General features: G+C 28.5%; 1 protein-coding gene across 1 annotated transcript; it reads right to left on the reverse strand.

Annotated features, from left to right (window-relative positions):
• Positions 1–3,684: 3,684 nt before the first annotated feature.
• On the reverse strand, positions 3,685–4,972 carry LOC132929300 (histidine-rich glycoprotein-like). Its single transcript, XM_060994557.1, has one exon. The coding sequence runs from the start codon at positions 4,776–4,778 to the stop codon at positions 3,810–3,812; it is 969 nt and encodes a 322-aa protein (XP_060850540.1). The 5' UTR covers positions 4,779–4,972; the 3' UTR covers positions 3,685–3,809.
• Between the last annotated feature and the right edge of the window lie 18,962 nt (positions 4,973–23,934).

Raw genomic sequence — 23,934 nt, forward strand, 5'->3', positions numbered from 1 at the left:
CTCCGAGTGCTTAACGAAATGCAATCTTATCGTATAGAACATATCAAATTATACATAGGTTTGAACCTACCTACATATATCTGCAACGTTATATATTTCACTGAAGTCAAAAAATACGTCAGTCGTCAAAACGGTTTTTCGAATGTCCTCGATGAGTAGTTTTCGATCCTTTGCGTCCTCAAATACAAAATATAATAATATAATGCCATCACGTAGAAAATGCGTATATTTTCCAATATATTATCACCTGTATAAATCTCGACGGGTGCCAACGCCATTTTCAAATCAAAATTTACGTTTTTCGATTTATTCTGACGACCTTGAATTTTCGTTGCTATGAGTACGATCAGAATCCGCCTGCTTTTATTGTGACCTGATAACAGTTTACCTATTTCAGAATTGCTATGTTCAACTACCCTTCCGATGTACTCGACAGTCGATCGGGTGCAATGGGAATGGTAATGTAATGCAAGCCAATGCCATTTTATGAATTGTTGTGTGATGGAAGTATATCGAAATCGTAATCGTACCAGTTTCTTTACCTAACTATCGAATTAGATAATACATTTCGATTACGTACATTCGTATTATATTTAATGAAATAATGTTGATATAGGAGGCGCGTACTAGACAATTTGCTAGACACACTTTGTCTATGTTCTATATAAACAAATTCTATTTGTTATAAAACTTCAACATTTTTATAAACGTACAATCGTATATTTATTTAATTTAATTACATTATGAAAATAAAATTATAGGTCGTCAGTAAAAAATGTAAAAATATTTACGTTCCCAATAATTATTATATTGATATTCTGTGTGCCATGTACGATATTGTATGAACACTGTATTATTTAAGTAATTCGCAAATATTGAATATATACGATCGTGCCCAACGATATTAAAATATACATACAATAGTCGTCACGGAACGCGGATGACTATCGTTTCGAGTTATTAATTTTTTTTTTTTTAAGCTACCCTGTCCCTGGCGGCAACGGATGCGTATTCAACGACGAATTAGGTCAACAGTAATAATATTTGTGTACGTATACAGGAACTCATGGTATCTATAAATATATTCATTATAACATTATGACGTGTCGTAAACAATGTTAAATAATTAGTTTTCTTTTTCGCAGCGTAAATAAAGCAAAACAAAACAAAAAAAAACATCCAATTGCAGTTGCATACAGTTAGTCACTCTATTCCTCTGTGCGATTTGCATCGATTGTCCTGCTATGACCATATTTTACGAGAAAATGTATCACCCCCATATGTGTTGACTGTTGGCGTGTTCCTTGTCGATGCGGCAATGTTGCTGTGTAATTGCTAATGACTGTAATAAATCTACGTTCAAAAATCGTTATATTTACGATTTCTTGAATCATATACTTCATAAGTGACGTGGCAAAGGGATAATCGGAAAACGGTAGCCTTTGAGTTTTGTTCACGGGTGACAGGTGTGTAGAAAATGTTCGACGGATAATAATTTAATATTTACTACGATATTTAGTTAAAAACTTTAAAATATGACAGTAAATACCTGTCTTAACAGGGTGGCTGGGTAGGTAGGTTGGATTATAGTCTCTGAAAAATATCAACTTCTCCACTTCACTGGCCCAAATGCGGGAAAAAGGGGCGTGATGTGGCATGAGAAAAAGTTCATGAGTACATTTATAATACTTATATTGTATTCTAACGAAGTTTTGTATTATCGATGCCAGTTTTTTTTAATTTGTATTTTTGTTTCTACAATAGTTGAATTTTTAGTATGTTAGCCAAGTGCCGCTTATGCTAGGACATGTTTAATAAGTCTCACATAATAAGTTTGATGCAAATATTTATTATAGTTAGGGCAGTATCGTAGTAATAATTAATGACAATAATGATAATATAAAACCGTATGTCCAAACTAACATAACATGATAATATGTTTGTATTAATTATATTAATATAAGTTTTTAACACACATATCGTAAAGATTTAACTACAGAATTTGTCAGATAATTTGTCCAGAAATAATAATTAATCGGTCAATCGAAACCGTGTACAATAACCACCTTCTGTAAAATAATATGTAAATGAGTCAGTGTTATTGCGTTATTGCGGTTATTAAATCATATTATAATTATGTTGAGTATTTCGCGATTTCAGCTCAGAAAGGTTCACTTGACGCCGTCTTGTTGTTGGCTTTTGATTTTGTATTTATATTTAAATAATTCAACATCATTATACTTATCACGTGCTATGTATTATCGTTACGGGCTATGCCTACTTCTTTCACTACCATAATATCACTACTACGTCACATTATTGTAGCGTTTCAGACCGTAAAATGATTTTCAGAAGAGTAAAGAAATTAAAAAAATATATATTACATTAACATTTAAATAAATCTCTGGGGCTATTAAATAAAAATAAAAAAATGTTGAAATATACATTAAAAAAATATTTTCTTTTTATTATGAACATAGATTTATTCAAGGATTTATTATTATTATTATTCGTATACATTTTTTGAATGAGCTAACGTTTTCCAGTAAGACTAAATCGGCTTATTTAGAGCCATAAATATTGTGTACTAGAACCGGAAGTGGATTATTTTGAATTGATCGAGGGAGGTCAATAGGTAATTATTAAAATTTAGTTCAATACTATGATAATATATTTTTAGACTTGCCGCCAAAAATATATTATAAAAATGACATATTTGTTTTTGTGTACGTAAAATAATGATATATTTAACATAAAGTATTGTTCCCGTTTGCACGGTGATTGAGGTACCTACTAAATTTGGAAAAAATTTGATGTGAATGTCACTCCATGAGGTTTTTTTTCAGTGCTTGTAACGCGTTTCGTTCAAAAAGTTTTAGATTACGATCATGTGTATTAGTTTACACTTTACAATGGTGTATAAAAGTTTTGTATATCATATTATTTCCGTTTCAAAAACCAAGCTTAGGTCGAATCTTTTCAATAGTTTCTTCAATTTGAGGATAACTTCTAACCACCGACGAAAACAATAATAAATTGAACAGGTCACATGTTTTCCGAGCTCATCGCCGTATCAGAATATTTTTTCCGGATGCCGTGATTTATCATTTCTATTGGATTTTTAGTATCTGGTATCACAATATACCGCTATTCTGCGTCAAGGTCGAACGAAACGAACCGAATGCCCAACACCGTCACTGTATATTTCGTCCAGCTAATTTTTTTTCTCCTCGTCACGGACGCACATCTATACTCTTATGAATCGACGGCCCATTAGTAGATAGTACGATATATAAACGACCTCTTGTATTAGACGCGAAGTCGGTGTCCCGGTCATGGCAGAGCTCTGTTTGGCTGTTATGTACATTATATTATGTATAAATATATGTATATACATATTTTTTTTTTCGTACGTTTATTTGATTAAATTGCGCAATGTGTCTAATCGATACAAATCAATCGTTGAAACCTCATGACTGCCGAATATCCGAATATATAGTTAAGTTGTGGTGGGAAGGAGTGAAAATTAAACTACACGTTAAATTGAAAATAAAATTGACCATATTTAGTTATTATTTTTTCTTTTCTTTTTTTTTGCTATTATATTATTAACATAACGTAATATATAAAATATATTAAATATAATATATATCATACTCGCACGACAATTCACAAAACAATAAATAACAAGCAAACATGTTTTAATATTAAGAATAATAATAATAATAATAATAATAATAATAGTAATAATGGTAAAACAAATTAATGATTCAGTACGTGAATATAACTTGGGCCTAGTTTCCGATGGTTTATCCTTGCTTCTTCTTGCTGTATCCGTACTTCTTGTGGTGTTTGTGTCCTCCTTTCTTGCCGTAGTCTTCGTGATGCGAATGATGTTCGTCGTGGCCCTTTTTGCCCTTGTGTCCCTTGTGCTCTTTGTCGTAGTGACCCTTCTCTTTATGTCCCTTTTTGCCATATTTGTCCGCATGGTGTCCCGACTTGTGGTGGTGACCCTTCTTGTGTTTGCCCTCCTTGTTCTCGTGCTTCTTGTGGTGCGCGCCGTGTTTCTTGTGGTGCCCACCCTTGTGGAAGTCGTCATAGAACTTGTGTTCCTTGTGGTACTCGTCCTTGTGGAACTTGTTATGGTACCCTTTCGTCTTGTGTCCCTTCTTATGGCCCTTCTTTTCACCGAACTTAGCGCCCTTGTGACCCTTCTCGCCCTTGTGGTGGTGACCGTACTTCTCGGCTTCGTCGTGTTTCTTTTTTTTGTGTCCACCTTCCTTCTTATAGTGACCTTCATGCTCCTCCTTACCGTGCTTGCCTTTGTCGCCTTTGTCGAAGTGGTGTTTAGTCTTGTAGCCTTTGTCGGCCTTGTGACCTTTCTTCGAATGGTGATCGGACTTTTTCTTCGACCCACCGCCCTTAGAAGACTTGGACGACTTTTTCTTTTTCTTTTTCTTATGGGACGCGGCCACCGCCTGATCCTGTGCCGGCGCTAAAGCTGACGATGTCGACGACGAAGGCGGTGCCACCGCGGACGACCGGTGTTCGGACGCGGCCACTGCCTTTGGGTCGTCACTTACCGCCGCTGACGTGGCAGCAATGTCGGTGGCGGCGACCGACATCGCCGGCGTGATCATCGAAGCATCACCCACCTGTTCGACGGGTATCTCTCGCGAATAACCAGCCCTCGCAAATATCGCGAAGCACAGCGCAAAGTACACCAACAGCTTGGTGGGCCCCATGTCGACTGTACGCGACCTTCTGCGCCGCGCCATCAGTCGACGGGTTTTTGGCGGAAACAACGCCTTAGACTACGAGTAGTGTCCGACTATATGATGTATACGTGCCGCATATATGATATATTGTAATACGAACTGTCTATAAAACACGATAATAATATTATTACGTATACCGTGAATGATGGTTATCGAGTTTGCAGGCGGCCCGCGGTTGCGCACGCGATCGACGACCGATCACTACTGACAGTCGAATCGCGTGTCCCGTTCATATTTATAACGCTTGCGACACCGGCTCGGATGCTCCGTGCCAGTTACGCTTTCACGCTTGCCGAGTATCGCTGTATAGCGTACAGCGGGTACACGCGCAGCATCGGGTGACTCGGTGTTGCCGCCGCTGCCGGAGCCAATCAGCCATTTCTGCGGCGCGGCCCCGCTCTTCCCGGCCCAGACCACAATACAAAACGTTATGTGTGTAATATAAGAGAGTATCTATAAAATAATATTATAGCTATATCATTAGATATAAAATAATAATATTATATTGTTTGTCGTTCAAATTATAAATTGTTTTCGGGAATCGATTTAAGTAAGATATAATACCAAACGTTTAACGTGGTATCTGAGCATCGATTTTTGATTTTAAACTACATTAATCTATATTGTACGTATACCTACGAACACACGCAATTTGAAATAATGGCTCGTCTAATGCCCTATATCAGGGATGGGCAACTAGCGGCTTGCGTACCATTTATAACTGACCCGTGCTACATTTTAAATAACTTAATAAAAATATAAAATGTTCGGATTTTTCTGTATTTTATTTTATTATATTTATAAAATAAAATCGGTCAATAATAAATTGAATTGACCTTTTTTCTTTCTTTTTATGTTCTCTGGCCCGCTAGATTTTTATTTTCAAAAAATTGGCCCTCTAATAGCATTGAGTTGCCTATCCTTGCTCCATATGTTTCATGAGAAAATTTTATTTCGGAAAAGGGAAATCAAATATTTTTAATCCATATAATTGTCATTAATGACAAAACGTAATAAAGTTATAGGGTTACCTAAAAGTTTTGGAAAATTGATCGTTTTGAAGTTAAAAAAAACGATGTTATTACTATTATTATTATAACTGAAAAGTAGGTATTAATTTTTAATATATAATTTATAAACGAACAAATTAAATGCAATTAAACACACACAATATTATACACTTGACTGTCTGTCGGTTTGTTTATTCGCCCGAGAAAGCTTCGAAATGGTTGTACACTGATTTGTATGATGTTTTCATAGTTATATACATTGTAAACAAAAACATTATTGTGATTGAATATCATCTTGCACCTGTGTTTTATATTTGAGTTTAACAACCCTAATAATTTTAGTAAAAATGTATGGAGTTTACATTTAACAGACTTTAAGAAGGAGTAGATCTTCGGGCATTTAATTTATCACAAGCAACGCTGTACAAGATCATATTTTTAATACATTATCTGCAACCGAGATGGGTAATTCACCCGCGGTGGTTAGTAATAAATAACAGTTTTTCTTTTGTGTAACAAAAATGCAACCTTATAATATTTAAACAAAAAAAAAACATATTTGATTTTCATGAGCCACAACGAAACTCTTTTTTCATCCACCCTACTGCATTCTATAGTGTATAAGGGTAGAAAGACGAATTTATAACCTCCCCCACCACCCGAGTCTCGAGGAATATGTGTGCGAAATTTAGTGCCAATTAGTTCGGTAATTTCCAAGTCTATAAACCCACACAAACATACATTCGCTTTCATAGATATTACAGATGGAAAATATTAAACAGTGGTTTACAGTGTACTCATAAATATTACGTAAATTCACACTGAGTAGATGACAGCCGTGCGATTTTGGAAGATTTTTCATATTCGCCAAGACTTGACGACATATGTACGTCCGGCGAGCATTGTCCCCGTGAGATAGATTTACTTAAGAAATTTAACCGTTTCGCGAATCACCCCCCTTCCCAGCAACAATACTATAGATACTATTCGCACGTAGTTGACGGCGGTTGTGCTATGGTTATTGTATTGTTGACACGGTCGTTTGACGGTGATAACACCATACCACACTGACGAGTGTTGCGGTCACGGTAATTCATGGACGTTAATTTATAAAACACACCATGTGAGTGGGATATTATGACATTTTTTAAAATAAAGTTTTTAACCGACATATTATGATATTAAATTTTACATTTAAAATTCACGATTTTCGAGTATACATTATTGTTATAATATTATGTATACCGAATATATGTTTATTAATACATATTGTTATTATTTCAATCATTACTCGAATGTGGTTTAGAGAATATGATTACCATACTACAATTATTTTTTTCATTAGATATCCTAAAATACTTGATTGTGTCCAGAATAATGTTGAAAATCTTATTGGGTACACCTTAAGTATTAATAACTACCATTAGCATAATTATTTGTTATGTCTATTCTAAGAGTTATTAAAATTTTCCATTTTAATATAATAATATAATTTTAAAATTGTATAAAGATAATATACTTTTGTTTTTCACTATGTAATAAAAACAAAAAAAAACGGGAAAAACGATCTACTGTTTAATACGTATAAGTGCTTATCTCGTTATTCAGTAGACCACTGTAATATATAGCTACCTATGTGTTAAATTTTGATTCAGTGATGAATTAATGCATATGAAAAACGATTCAGAGTGAAGATGGTGTATCACACTTTATTTCTAAGGATATTTAATTTATTTCTTAACGGATAATGCAAACAGTGCAGTATGTTCAACTAATTCTTGCCAAAAACATCGCGTATATTATTATTGTTATTAACTAAATACTTATAAGTTATAAGTCAATACAGATGTAATATCCTTATGTAACGCCACTAAATTACAAAAATCTGAGATTAATTTTTTGAATTGTAAGTTGTAACATAACAATTTATCTATATATAATTACTGATATTGTTAAAAAAAAAACTGAAAAGTGGTTAATTTTCATTTAAATATTCATTTTTTTTTTCAAAATTTAAAATTGCTTATATAAAAAAAAAGGGTGCTAAGGTATTTTTGATATTTTATTTACTGTAGTATCAATTTCGAGTAACCTTTTATGAAATAACCAACTAAGAAAAAACATAAATCGAATGATAAATATTTATTAAAAGCTTTATCAATAATATTTATGTTTATAAACATTTATCATTTCGCTCAAAATCTTCCGCTAAAAATTTTAAAAATACCCATAATAATTTTTCAGAAATCCCAATATATTTTGAGAATGATATCTTACTAGAGTAGTGAAGATTTCAAGTATTAAATATTCATTTTTGAATTATACTATTAAAACGAAATTGATGTAAACATTGCGTTGACATTTTTAATATTTTTTAAAAAATTTTTTTGCTTTTGGAAATAAATGATAATTTTTAATTTTAACTATTAACCTACAAATTAGATTTGATTTTTTTACTAAAAACCACCTTAATTATTAATAATTTAGAACATTTCTGGTTTAAAAAGGACACATATTACAATCATCATTTCACCTAAAATCTAAAATAGAAAAGTATGCAAGCCTATTTATCTACAAGCACCAAATTACTTTTAATATATTTACAAATAATAGAATAATATAATAAGTATCTTCAACGGAGAAGAAAAATATCCATTATTCATTATTCATTGTGATCTGAATTTGACACGAATTACTTTAGACAGCCAGTTCAGAGAAAATGATCTCATCACAAGAAAAACCGTTGGTAGTTTTCTGCGTAATTAAAAATATAATATTATAATATAATTAATATTTAATTATTTTTTGGAATTTAAAATGGAGAGAGATAATATTTTGCAAAACCTTTGAATACTGAGAAAAAAATGTTTAATAATAATTATTAATTAAATGTATTTGAGATTTACATAATTATTATTATTAGTCGAGAAAAGCAACAATATTATTCTAAAATTTTAGAACTTAATTTTAGAAGTTACATTTTTAATGATAATTTTGAGCGAATATTTGAACGACATAATATGCCACTGATAACACCCCCTCCCACACACACAGTGATTCATGTTGAGAATATTTTTATCTCAAGCCAAAATTTACGACCATTAGCAATTTCCACTAATTAATTTTGTTTTAATCTCTTGAAATATATATCAATGTGTAAAACTTTTAAAAAATTATTAAGGTATTTAAATTTTACTGGAAGTTATTTTTTTCTGCATTGAATTTTCAACATTATTATTAAAATAAGAAAATACCTACGGAATAATAAAAAAATAAGTAATGAATTCAATAATTTAATAATAATATTGTTGATATATAATATTATTTAAAAAAATAAAAAAGTGTAATGTTAATAAAATATTTTTATTTGTATTTTATTTTTAATACTTATAAATACAAACAACATATTTTTGAATATAAATATTACTAAATTTAATTAAATTTAATCTTATATGCAATTTCTTTACACAAAGAAAGAGATAAAGGTAGATAATTATACTCAAGCCATAGGCGTTTTATGCAAACGACCTATTAAATATAACTAAACAATCTTATAATAATTGTATATTCAGTAAAATAGCATAGGTACCTATTAAATATATATATATATTATGTATATCAATTTATATTACACACAAATTATCATATTTTATTATTGTCTATTTAAGTGAATGTGTCAATTCTAACAAATTTAAATTGTATTTGCTTCTTCATGGAGATAATCTTCATTTACAGTAGTTTAGTTAAAAAATGTGGTTTTGATAATATTTTACTTATTTTAAATCTTATCAAACTCGATGGATTTGATACACGTTAAGATTATTTTAAATAAACCCAATTACACTTAATCTATACCTGATATTATGCACCTAATATAAAACATTATATATTATTCGGTATACAATTATTTTAATAAACATTAATTTGTATACATATCACAAAAATACAATTTATGTAGTGTGTAAAAATTTATTTTGATAATATATTGGATACATACAAAAATCTTAGAAAATTATAATGAAAAATGTTCATAATCGTATTATATTTGTACAATGTACAATATTATTTGTTAAAAATATATTTCGATTTTAATCATTCTATGTTTATCTGTATATTTTTAACCTGCGTATAAAATTTATTTAATATTTGTTTTATCTATATAAGTAGTGCCATACATTGCAATTCAAACAAACATTTTTAAAGTAATACAAAATGGGTATCTTTATAAATAATATAGCAATGTCTTATGTTGGAACATATTATTTGTCTATACGAAAATCAACCTTTCAATGAATAAATCAAGAGTAAGACATCATAAGCTACCGTAATTTATACTACATAATTTTCGTAAAACTAATGACAGATATAAAGGAGCACCATCAATATTAAATTATTGATATTTCGAAATAAAAGTATAATTTAATAAGATATATTTGTCGTTTCTTAAGTTAAATAAAATAACTAAATAAATTATAAAGTACATATCAAGTATCTACTATAATAATGATCAGCAATTGAAAATTGTATTTTATTTCAACAGTAGTAATAAATATTAATACTATATAAGTAATATACTATTACACTTGTAACTAAATAACACTATAAGATTCAAAATTATATTTAAATGAAGCTCTAATTATTATACAATCAGTGTACGAATAGTATAGATATTACGATTGGTAAGTATACATATTAGCAAGGCTGTGAATTTAATCCATTCGCATGTTTTTTTTTGCTACACCATATAATAAAATATGTCGGCCAAAATTTATTTTGACTTATTTATAGTTCAAATACCAAATCTTATTTTGCTTATTTTTGCATATTATATAATGGGTTAGGACTTTTTTTAATGATTTTTTTTGTATAAATTCTTTTTTTTCGTACTACTCTATTTTTAGTCAGGTATTTAACGTATATTATTGTCTATTGTACTATTGAACTTATTGAAGTCGAGATTAAATTAATTTACTGATATCTCTCGTACATAACGGATGACAAAAATCGTTAGAAAATCGTTTTTAGTTTGGTGCGATCCATTGACCAACGTGTGTCGTGCCTGTGTTCGAGTATTATTCTTTTCGCGTTGATTTTTTTGTTTAATTGTAAAATTAATAAGAATCAAAGTTAAATTTTAATAGTTTCTTTTGCATATTTTTGAAAGACGAGAGTATATTTTAAGTATTTTTAGTGCATATATGCATGCATATTTAATAGTTTTTAAGTGTATTAAATTCACAGCCTTGCATACTAGTGTATTTAATCATTATAATATACATTTTAGATTACTACTTTAATTTTCACTCGTGTTGATATGATAATAATATAGGTACACAATTCTCGAAAATTCGTCTTATTTTTTACACTATAGAGTCTAGACCTAAATTATTGAAAAGAACCATAAGAGATCAGGTCTGTTTTTGTGATATTTTGGGGATTAAAAATATAAATTCCTTATGATCTATATGACAAAGAGGTGAAGATGGATCGCGATTTGAAAACAAAAATAACCATACATATATTGTCTAGGTATTAACTGAATCAATTGAGTAATCTATTTGAATTGAATCAAAATTAGAAAGTGTCTCTGAAAATCGTGTCCCTGAATTTGTTCTACCGGAACAATTACGCTGACCACGTTGAAAGTTTAATTATATTAACATTGACGACATTGAATATCGAGAAATGTAGACGTTTTAGAATTCTTGAAAGGAGCCTAGAAGGGCTACGGTATATAGTGTAAAATCGGCAAAATCAAGTTGCTGGAAAATGATATAGGTGCGATCTATTAATAAGTATTGTAATACATCATTACACTAAAAATGAGTGAATGTTAGTGCAACATATTAATTGTTATCTTTTTCATCTCTCGTTTCGTTTTACGTAAACTTTAGGCTTTAAAATGTCAATGTTTACTGAATCATCTAAAAATAAAAAAATAACAAATAACAAATAAGTTGATCTATAAAAACGAGATATTCTTGGGTACACAAAAATTAGGAAATAAGATAGAATAAATAAAGTTCTTAAATTATATCAACATGTTTTAACTCAATACCATTATGTACTAAAGAATCCATTTTTAATGGCGTTAACAATAGAAATAATCATTTATCAAATGATGTTTTTTTTTTTTGAACTGGATGTTCTATATGACCTGTAATTAATTAATTTATTTTAATAAGATTTTAGATCTACTTATTAAAAAAAATATAGATAACTGATAGCTGTGTTAATTTATCATATACCTTGCCGTGAGCACATATCTCTGATATTCGGAGTAAATTAACTTAAATGTATTGTAATTTAATCTAGTGTGATTATAATGTATTCGGTTTTAATGAAAACAAAAATATAAAAAACATTTGTGGTTTAAATGACCCACGCTATTTTGCATTTATTTTCGTCGTCCAGTCAGCGGCAGGCAGGTTTACATATCTACTTGTGTTGTTGTTCGAAATTGGATTATGTACGCCACAGTGTGTGGTGGATATATATACAGGTGAAATAGGGGTTGACACAACAACTAAAACTAAATCGACGAAAAAACGACCGAACTCGATGCCTCGAGTCCCCGACATCAGCACATCCGAGAAGGGACTAACCAGTAACCGATATAATCGCCGCGACCGCGTACGAGTATTATAGTTTATACACTTAGCGTGTACCCAGTGATTAGTGCAACGATGTGTGATTTTGTGTGGATCATATATAAATATTTTTATCGTTTGCTTGACCAGGAATATGACTACATAATATACGAAATATATATTATTGGTGATAATGGGTGTTTGACGAATGAGGAATTATTAATCAATAATAAAATAAAATTTTAAATACTTACTACATTGCATCATTATGACATTATAAGATTTCAATCACAAAAGAACAACGAAAAATGAAGTAGTTACCAGCTATTTATTGATTTTTCTTTATTTAGAAGAATAAATTTGTTAAACACCTGGAAATTATTTTTTTAGCGGATCTTTAATCATTTTTTAATAATTATTTTGAATGTAATTAAATTTATTTGCTAAAATAAACACATAACGTTTGGACGTGTAGTACACACTGTTTCGATTCAAATACGGAACCTTTGGAGAGTGCCAGTGTGTCGTATAATAACATATATAAAATAATAAAATTTATACCGTTCATTCATATATAACACCTATATAATTTATATCTATCCATTCTGAGAGTGTTTCACAGGAGACCTATTTCTATGTTTTCATGACTTTTAAATTTGCTCAGGTGCTTGTTTACGCGTTACATGCAGAACGATTTTTAATGGCAGAATTTTATACAATAGCGGAATAATAAAAGATTATTTTATTGGAAAAAAATTAAATAAATACGCCCGTACATAAGTTATGATAATTATTGACATTCAATATTACATGAACAGTTAAATTATTTCAACGAATGTTATAGATTCATTGGAAATAAATTTTAGGTTTCTTCAAATAAAATGTTATACAGACTATAACAACCCTGCTATACCTAACACATGTTCGGAATCATACCTTACACGTTTTTATCAGTAAAATAATACAACTCTCAATGTTTTTTTTATCTTTGATATTATCTAGTATAATATAAATAATGCAAAATATTGTGAACAGGGTATACCAAATCCTTATATCAGTGAGTGTAGGCAATCTTAATTTTTTTATTTTCTTCAGTTGTTGATTTCTGTTCAGTTTTCACATTACGCTGATAAGAGGTTAATAATTATTAAAATTCAATTCAGATTCATTGATCTACTACTACCAGTAATGAGTTTGTTTGATCTCATCCAACTCGAATCACTTTTGTAGTCGTTGCTCCTTCAAAGTCCCAAGTTTCACATTATTCATCGATTTATCTTTGATTTGACGTTGATCGACATCAACACGATAATATACGATATCATACACGAGTAATCGAAATTTTTTAAAATTATTTTCGAGAATTCATCAAATAAATACCATTAAATAATCTATCAATTGAATGTAATTTAAAATAAATTACTTAACTTTTTATTTAAATCAATATAAAATGAAAATACCAGAACGCATGTGATCGATACGTATTTTAAGCACTGACAATATGAAAAAAAAAATGAATTTATAATATAATATTGTTATTTCTTGTTTATTATTATTTTTTTAAGGGGTTTGGAAGCGCTGATTTTCTATTGTTTTCTAACGCACACGCAACGTAGGTTCATAGACGTGTTCTATTTCCAGCGCACCTATGTATCGATTGATATAATGAAGCGATAAAAATGCTGAAAACAGATTTAAATTTGGCATCATGTTTTCTTGAGATTGACGATATTGACTTTACCACATTTTTTCATTTTTTGATATTAAATTTTCCAAAAATTGAAATATGTCAATTTTTTAATTGCTCTTTTTTTATACAACATTTTTAGGAATTTGTGGGAATAAAATACAAAATATTGGACAATCGATCTCAAGTAAACTTGACGACAAATTAAAATCAGTGTTCAGAATTCTTATCGCTTCATTATATCAATCCGTACGTAGGTACGCTGGAAATAGAACACATCTATAATCTTATGTTGCGTGTGTGTTAGACAAAGACAGAAAATCACCGCTTTAAATTCCCTTAGTTCAAAACATTAAAATAAATAATTTAATCTAATAATTTTAATGCATTAAATGAAAAGGGATCAATGCGTAGCAAAAGAGCTGCAATATAATATAATATAAGTGAAACGAAAATATTAAAGATGATAATTTAAATGCTTTGAATAATGATTGCAGTAGGACATAATATTATTTTAGCCGAATAAACAGTTTAACAGGAACGTTTTACCAAATAATATACTCGTAACATTATAATAATCAAAGTATTTAATCCCGCTTTATACTGTGTGCTCCGGAAAATTGTAGTAAGTACCTAACAAATAGTGAAATGTAATTAAAATTTTGTTTTTCGATATCATCCCTTCAGTTATTTTTTATTTATTTGTAAACACGATATACCGTGGCAAATAAACAATCACATCCAATCGAAATTGATCAGTTTTCATTCATTTTTGTTAGTTTGGGTATAAATGTATATAGGCATTCGATAGTCGAATTAACTTTCTACAGATTGAATTCGGAATATTTCGCAATATTTATGCGCATTTCACTGTTTTAAATCAAAACGCATCGCAACATGCACTGCTGCACTGTACAGTATATAAAATGTGTATAGCCTTCGTCCCGAAAACGATTACATGCTTTAATGGTCACATATTGCCAGGCATTTCTATATTGTGCGAAAAACAAAATAGAACCGGCATTTCCGTTCGGGATTTACGAACTGTGTCTTGGTAGGGGAAAACATATTACTTATATATATAAAAATACATAATATGTATTATTTAATGCACCGTCATAACGTGTTTTGAGGTTTTGAATGACCTTGAGGTGTATTGACCGTGCATAAATGATATACCTACTCAATTGTTATCTTCTTAACGGTTTATTATGTTTTCGTTATGTTAATACTTTTAACCGATTATATCACTGGAGGGCTGAAATTAAATATTAAATTTAAATGCGATATACGACATGGAATAAAAAAATTAAAAAAAAAACGCTGGACAACGGATAGTGTATAATTTATAGTACTGCGTCATTTTTTCTACGATATGAATAGTACCCGTATTATACGGTGGCTAAAACGATAATGTCGTGTGTTCAAAAAGGACAGCCGTGTAAATATATCGGCTATACCTATTTTAAAAGTAAAATTAAATTAAATTAAAAAAATATATTGAATAAAATTACACCTAAAACGCTGACTTCGACACCATTCTACGTAAGGAATTAATTTAAATTATATTATTTGAAACGTCAAACCTTTGAAAGATGTTTTTGTTTCTATAAGCTTTTGTTGGTTTTTGATATCTTTCTCTGTTTTTTGAATTTCGCATTGAATCAACATTTATCCGATAAAATCATCTGTTGAAATGTATTTCTTGTGATTTTTTATTTTTGTTATTTTATCAGATGTTTAAGTAGGTACATCCTAAGTAAATATAAACAATAAACATCACTCTCTGTATAATACTGCAATCACACATATCACTTTCTAGTCTTATAAACTCGTTAGTAATATTATTACTCGTTTAGATATAGGTTGTATACACTACACACATCCATAAATTATTATCTTAGCTGTTACCACCGTGAATATAATAATACAATATATTTTAGAAATATAATTTTACCAAACAAGCGACGTTTTAAGAGAGTTTTCTCCATACTAGTATAATACATATATACTATAATATACATACGAGTTAATTATTTACATTAAATTAAGTTTATGATTTTAGAATTTTTAAAAAATGCTATTTGACCATATTTTAAAATATTAAGATTTTATATCTGTAGTGACAAAATTTGTTTTCAATTAAATACCAATTTAGTAAGATTTATTTATTTGAAAATGTTAATTGAAATCCTATTTTTAAAATAATGATATTTGCAAAAGTAGTGGGCAGAACTGGAATGATCCCTTATTATTGATAAGCAAATTGACCTATAGGGCGCAGTAAACATTTCGTAGCTGACAATAGTTTGACGTAAAATTTCATATAAATTATGGACAGAGTTAAATCACGTCATTTCTAAACCAGACACATTTTAAAAAATTAATTTAATAAATCTCTGTATAATACAAGTATATAAGTTATTGGTATATTCAACTATAATAATTTTTAATTAATGTAACTGGACATTTTGAGGGGTGTGTTGACAAAGCCTAAATCAACCATTTTTTATTTGAGTTACAACAACTGCCCATAAGAGAATTAGGTTCCTCGTTATTTCCTCTTCGAAAACATCGTTTTGTAATGATATATATTATAATATAACGTTATTATTAATTAGATTTAATTATACATATATTTAAATATTTGACATTTAGCCATTTTCAGTTTACAAATTTTATATAATTTAATATTTAATAGTTATTTAGAATTAAGAAGACAAATTAAAAAAAATATCGATACATAGCTCGATACCAAATTATAAGAATGTAATGGTCACAACATTTTCGATAATAACACAAAAAAAACACAACAAGCGCCCAGTCGCTCGGTCATTCAGGAGCTTAGCGACTCAGTCGCACACCCAGTTTATATTCTATTACTGTACATGTTCTTAGTTAACGCATCTTTCATAAAATCAGAAATATTATTCATTGTATGCAATCAATAAGATTACTTAAAATCGCAAGTTATATAAAAGGTAAGGTGATATATCTATCTTCAATGTATACAACATGCATAATCCTATTAATAAATTTATATATAAAAAAGGAAAAACTCTCTTACTCTTTTACCGTATTATGATTTCATATTAATTAATAATATACATATTATAAAGTAATGAGTCGAGAAGATCAATTAAAATACGATACATTAATATGCTTTTATGAAAATGTTCGATTAACGCCTTTTACCTTATTTTTCACTTATTACAGTATATTGGTTTTCAATACAATAATAATATAATACGAAACGAGTACATGTAACGATAAGTACAATGCATAATATGGATGCTGTCTATTTCTCTTATTTTGGCGTTCAGCACTTCGGCTTACAATGCAAGGACTTAAATTATTATTCTTAAATAATTCTTCAACGACTCGTTATCCCTCGCTTTTATATTTCTCTTAATTTCTTCTTATTATTAAATTTTAAAATGCATCAGAACAAAAATAAATAATTGTTTTCATATTTGATTACATATTTCATCACATTTTTGTCAAATAATATTCTGCTTTAAATTATGAAATTAAAAGTTAAAATCAATTTCATCAACGAAAACACAATGGCATAATAAAATATTAAGATTGTATGGCTATTGTTTATGCATTCTAAATTTTCAGTGTTCTCGCAAAAAAAAAAAAAAAATAATAATACTTTTTATAAATATAACGAATACCTTTAAATACGAGATATAATATCCAGAAAGTAAGTTTTCTATTACAACTTCTTATGGATTTTGCTTGGAAATAGTTTTGTCACAGACCAGACTTGACACCCAGTGATTTTAATCTTTTTTGTACACATGAAATCATTTTTCGGTGTCCAAAACTTCAACGACAACGGTAGGTGAAACCAGCTGTTAACACAAAGTTGCAATCACAGGCGGTATCTTTCTATGATGAATGAATACAAAAACTAGTGTGATACGTGCTTAACGTTAATGGTGGCAGCTATGTTGAAAAATAGCTTAATATTTGTACTAATTGTATTTATCGTTCCAATGATTTGGTTTTTTTTAAATATGAATTTCACTAATTTTCATTACTCAACGGAACTTACTTTCTAGACGTAACTCGTTTATGTTAAAAAAAAAATCATTCTTAACATGTGTTATATATAATATATCATGATAGTGTGGTCGTATTATTCGTGTAACTTGTTTCTTTATAGGTATAATATTAATATATGAAATACATTTATAAATTATAGTACTTTGGGTAAGTGCCTACGGTTTACCTATATATTTATATACATACTACACTCGTTTGCTTGGCGTTGTTTGCTTTTCAAACATTTAAATTTGCTTCCCAGGTATTTAATCGGTTTACCTACTATTCTCTTTTGTAAGCAATGTTATAACAAATTTCGAATTTAGTAATACGATTAAGAATAATATGAAGCTCAGCTTTTTAGTGTGCTCTGTCCAACTCCCGTAACGTGTACCCGTGAATCTATTGTTCTAGTTGCATTAGTTCTATACTACGGCACGAGAACAAAAATGGTTGTTGCAACAGGGTCATAAGGTAATTTTCAGGGGAGGGATAAATGAAATTAGGTTTTGAAACATATTTATTATATATAGATTTTTTTTGTAAAAAAAGAAAGGGTATTTGATTATTTTAATATCAACTTTAAAAAATACCTGTTGAGGGGTGAATGTGAAACATTATAGTGTTTTACTATATTTATTGTTTATATTATACATTTCAGTAAACAATTAGGTCATTTTATTATTATATAATAACATTTCACAAACAAAAATTGACGAATAACGTTGTATTGCAACCATAGTGCGAAAATAAAAATTCCAAATTTCTTTTTCTGAGATCAAATTTATTTATAATATTTTCCGTAAAAACACTTGTCATCCGTACTGCCGTATTCCACTATGCCTTTCAGCATTGCCATTGTTGACCTTAGCCGTGTCTTAGCTATGCGCATTGTATTGACTACTAAATGATTTTTCCATAGTGCAATCAGTAACATATAATATACGTATATAAGTAAGTTTACAATGTTTGGCTTCAGAAATTTTAATTTTTCCAATAATTTTATGCAGTCTTGTGTTATGACATCAATATACGTTTTTTTATTTTAATTGCCAATAATCATACTAAATAAAACAATTCATATTGTTAAGTTGTGATCATAAACACTAATAAAACCAAAAATATGAAACAATTAACAATCTAGTATTACCTATATAGTATATACACAATTTTACAAGCTATATTTAGTCATAAAAATCGAAAAAAAATGATATTTTTTTTTTTTAAACATAAATAAAAAAACAGGCATGAAGTGACCGCAATAACCAAGAATTTAAAAGTTTATTTTTTGCTTATTTTACTGTTTTCCAGGGTATGCATATATTTATTTTTTATTCCGTGAATGGGCACCCACGGGTCGTGGGATCGTTCAGACAATACGACGAAAATCAACGTTGCTTCTTTACAGTTATCAGAAAAACGATCACGTACTTTTTTCCTTTGAAAAACACGAATCTGTCATCTGAAAGCACGCGTTTGTTAAACTGTTGTAAAACGACATATAAGTAGTATTATATTTCTATAAATATGCATTGTACACTACTTTATACGTGTTTCCGGGAAAAGTATGTTTTTATTATTCGTATTCTATTAATTTATACGAGCAATACATACCTACGCGTAAGAATATAATATAATATAACACACGTTTATTTATAATATTTTTCCTATTTAGTTATTATGTGGACTGTGGAGTGTACTGTTTGAACAATCGAAGTCCCCATATACCATCATGTCAATGCCTCTTATTGTTCACCTTTTCAATTCAAAAGTTTCTGGTGCACAAACATACTTACAGAAATATATTCAACAGTGGTATTAAGTTTATTTTCACGGCGTAAACACTTCACTATTGTCAAACGCATATATTTGTACAAACAATTCGGGAGTATCTTAAAAAACCATCAGATGTAACCTACAACGAAAATATTTGTATTCAGACAAAAGACAACTTTCGGAAAAATGTACAAGGACCTAAAACATTTACTATACTTTTATTAAAATGGGAAGTCGATTTTTAACTTTTTTTTATCAGTTATTTGATGTAATGGATAAAAAAAAGATATGCTTATAGTAAGTTTCTATATTAACTGGCTTTCGTTCGTTCATTCTATTTTTCGTTGAAGTCAACGCTCGCTTTTCGAGAAACCAACTTTGCCAAAACAATTACTTAAAAATTACTTTTTGTGATCAAAATTCTTGACGCGGAGTTTTACAAAGTAATCTGTAAACTTCTGGTTTACTTTTTAATGTCACCATGTGTTGTGTGTAAGCTAACTTCACAAATACCTATATATATATAAACATAGATACTTCAAGGTATCTCAATGCTCTTATGGAAAAAAAATATTTTGTTTTATTCAGAAATTGATAGAAAGTAATCAAATGTATAATACTATAATGCGTTTAACCTATTATTATGTCTTATTTATTTTTATAAAATCTCGGTTATATCCAACCTTAATAAATGTTTTTAAAACCGGTCATATAAAGCTTAATTTTTTAAATTAAATATTTAATAAATATAATAACAATATTTTTACCGTGATGATATATTGCAAATTATTTTAAATGTAATTATTTGTTATCAATCGTTTGATAAAAAAAAAATAAAATAAATAATATCACAACATAATGTACTGACTTATAATATTATATAGATTCTAGATAAAGGTTGTAACTATAAGAACATATGTTTTTACCTATCAATAAAATATATAATATACAAATATATAATTTATAGTGAACATTAATGCAAGTATATTTTTTAAACGTGTTAGTATGCTTCAAGTAACAAATTTCAAGTGCTTAATTTTTAAATCCTCAATTGACCTACAAGAATATAATGGGAATAATAAGAGGAGAACAGTTATTTTCCGCATGTCTTATTTTATTTTTTTATGATTTAATTTATATTATAATAAATGATGCTAACAAATTAAAAATTATTAATTCATTAAAAAATTATATATAAAAATTATTATAGTTTTTATCAAATAAAAACTTTTGCTTATTATTATTTTTATTATATTTTATTAAATCAAACCCTAGAGATTTTAGGATTTTGAGACAAACAGATTAAATAATAATCACAAGTATGCATTCGACCGTTTTCGCTAGATATTGTTTTATAATTGTGGAAAATACATTTTTTAATGAAGTATATTTTATAAATTAACTAAAACAGTTTTATCGATATACCTTTAAAATTATTAATTATTATTAGATATATTATAGCCTTACAGGTGAAACATTTCACCTGAGCATGTATTTTTGTGATTGTAAAAATAAAATAAAAGCATCTAAACATTATGGGTTTTTCAATCATGATCTTATAAACAATTTAAAATCCGTTCAAAGTATTTTCACCAGTGTTGGCGTGAATAATGTAAAATCGGGGCATGGTTGTATTTTATTTTATCAAGCCTTAGAGATTTTAGGATTATGCAATGAACAGATTAAATAATAATCACAAACATGCATTCGACCGTCTTAGTCAGATTTTGTTTTATAATTGTGGAGAATATATTTTTTAATGAAGTATATATTTTATAAATTAATTATAACGGTTTTATCGAGATACGTTTAAACCTATTAATTATTATCAGATATAGCCTTAAATGTGCTTAAAAACATTTCACCAAAACATACATTTTTGTGATTGTGAAAAAAAATATATAATATAAAATAAAATAAACGTCTAAACACTATGGGTTTTTCGATCATGATCTTATAAACAATTTAAAACCCGTTTAAAGTGTTTTTCACCAATGTTGGCGTAAATAATGTAAAATCGAGGCATGTGCATACACGACAATTGAATAAGCTTTGAACACGTTGCAGATATTAGAATTTATCGTGTTCGTTGTATTCTGTTCTTGAGTAGCCAATAATATTATGGCTGGGCACAACACTGTTTATATACGTAATAATAAAAATAATAATAACGTGGTAAATGGGCCGATAGTTGGAATGTACGCCTAAATGATAAAATATGGTTCACACCAGTCGTGGTTTCGATTAACGGCAGAGATTTGATTTAAAAGAAAAAAAAAAATTAAAATTAAGTTCTTCTTGTAATTTTATAATATACTATTAAAAATATTTAAATATGTAAACATATTATAATATTTTATTATTTTTTTGAAATACCTAAATAACCATTAAAGTAGTAAATTTTTTATTTTTGTTTATAATTATAATAAAACAATAATATGTTCAATATCATAATATTGCAGATTAATAATTAATGACATTCAGCAGTGGAGTAAATTGAGAAATTCGGTATATTTTTTTATAGTTAACAATAATATTATACTAGGTACTTCTTAAGTCTGCGTAGAATAAAATTGTGAAAAATGAATGGTATGTATAATTATTATAAATAGTATTTTGCTATGTAATATTCGATGGGACTTGTTTAAACTGTTTATTATTGATATAGTGGTGTTCCCAACTATATTTAATATCAAAATATACAGATTATTAAATTTAATTTTGCCGAATAAAAATAATAAATTAAAGCGGCCCTGTAGCGGACATTATGTTATTTTGATTTATAATCAGTAAAATAAATCTTTACAGATTTAAATTATTATTTTCTTTTATAGTACAATGTAAAATGTACATTTTAGTCTTAATATTATAACACCTATATAATATTAAGTATATTTATTATTGCTACTTATTTTTATTAAAAAATAATTATCATATTTCAAATAGGTACTTAATATAAATAATAATAATAATTATTCATTAAAAGTACAATATAATATACAGGTACCTACCAATGTCAGTCATCGTTACTCGTTATAATAAATTATAAATTATTAGGCGTTATTATACTATGCTATTATGTAGCTTTTAAAAGCTAATGCACGTGTCGCGTTCTATTATACACATTTATAGATCACTCACTGACCTCTATCACAAGTTATGACGATAGTCAATACTGCATTAAATAATTTCCCTATTTATTCAAATATGTAATAACAATATACCTACCTACTAGTATACATTTATAGTACTGATACGTGTATTATACGATTTAAACATGTTTATATACCGACGACACTTCGTGTATAAGGCCGCAATTTTTGGGACTCATTTCGAAAAAACAATTTTGTTCTACTACTAATTTGTACATATATACATAATTTTATGTGCTTATAGTTACATATTATAATAAAATGTATAGACAAGATGCGTCGCTTCACAGATAGGTGGGTACTATGCATATTTATTTTATTCAAACAATTTATCAATTTTTCATTTTTAACGTTTGAGTTCGTGGCAAAAGAAAAGTGATTATAGTGTGATACAATATTATGGATCCACGGATAAGCAATTTAGTAAATTTTTTACGTGCATTTTTACAAACTGCATTCTATTAGTACATTTCATAATATATACATAAACATTATACTTGTACAGTTGATATTTAGCTTATATATATATATATATTATATTACATGATGAAATCATTGGTTATCATTATCATATAGTTACGATAAGTATAGAAAAAAACCGAAAATTACACTATACCACCAAACATGTCAAACAGAAATATGTTGTCGTAGGTTTACAATACGAATAATGAACCTACCGATGATGTCGACATTAAAATTTAAAACCGCAACCGCGAAGACAATAACAATTCATGTATTTAGGTAGAGAAATACTGAAATGTAAAAAAGATACGTAAAATGAAAAACAATGGAAGAAATCTAAGCGAAATGATGTATTATAAAAGTGTATTTATCTATCCTTGTATGCTCAAATATAATAAAGTTAAACATAATATAATTTATATAGTA

The sequence above is a fragment of the Rhopalosiphum padi genome, chromosome 4 (genome assembly GCF_020882245.1).
Source record: "Rhopalosiphum padi isolate XX-2018 chromosome 4, ASM2088224v1, whole genome shotgun sequence".
NCBI classification, from domain to species: domain Eukaryota; kingdom Metazoa; phylum Arthropoda; class Insecta; order Hemiptera; family Aphididae; genus Rhopalosiphum; species Rhopalosiphum padi.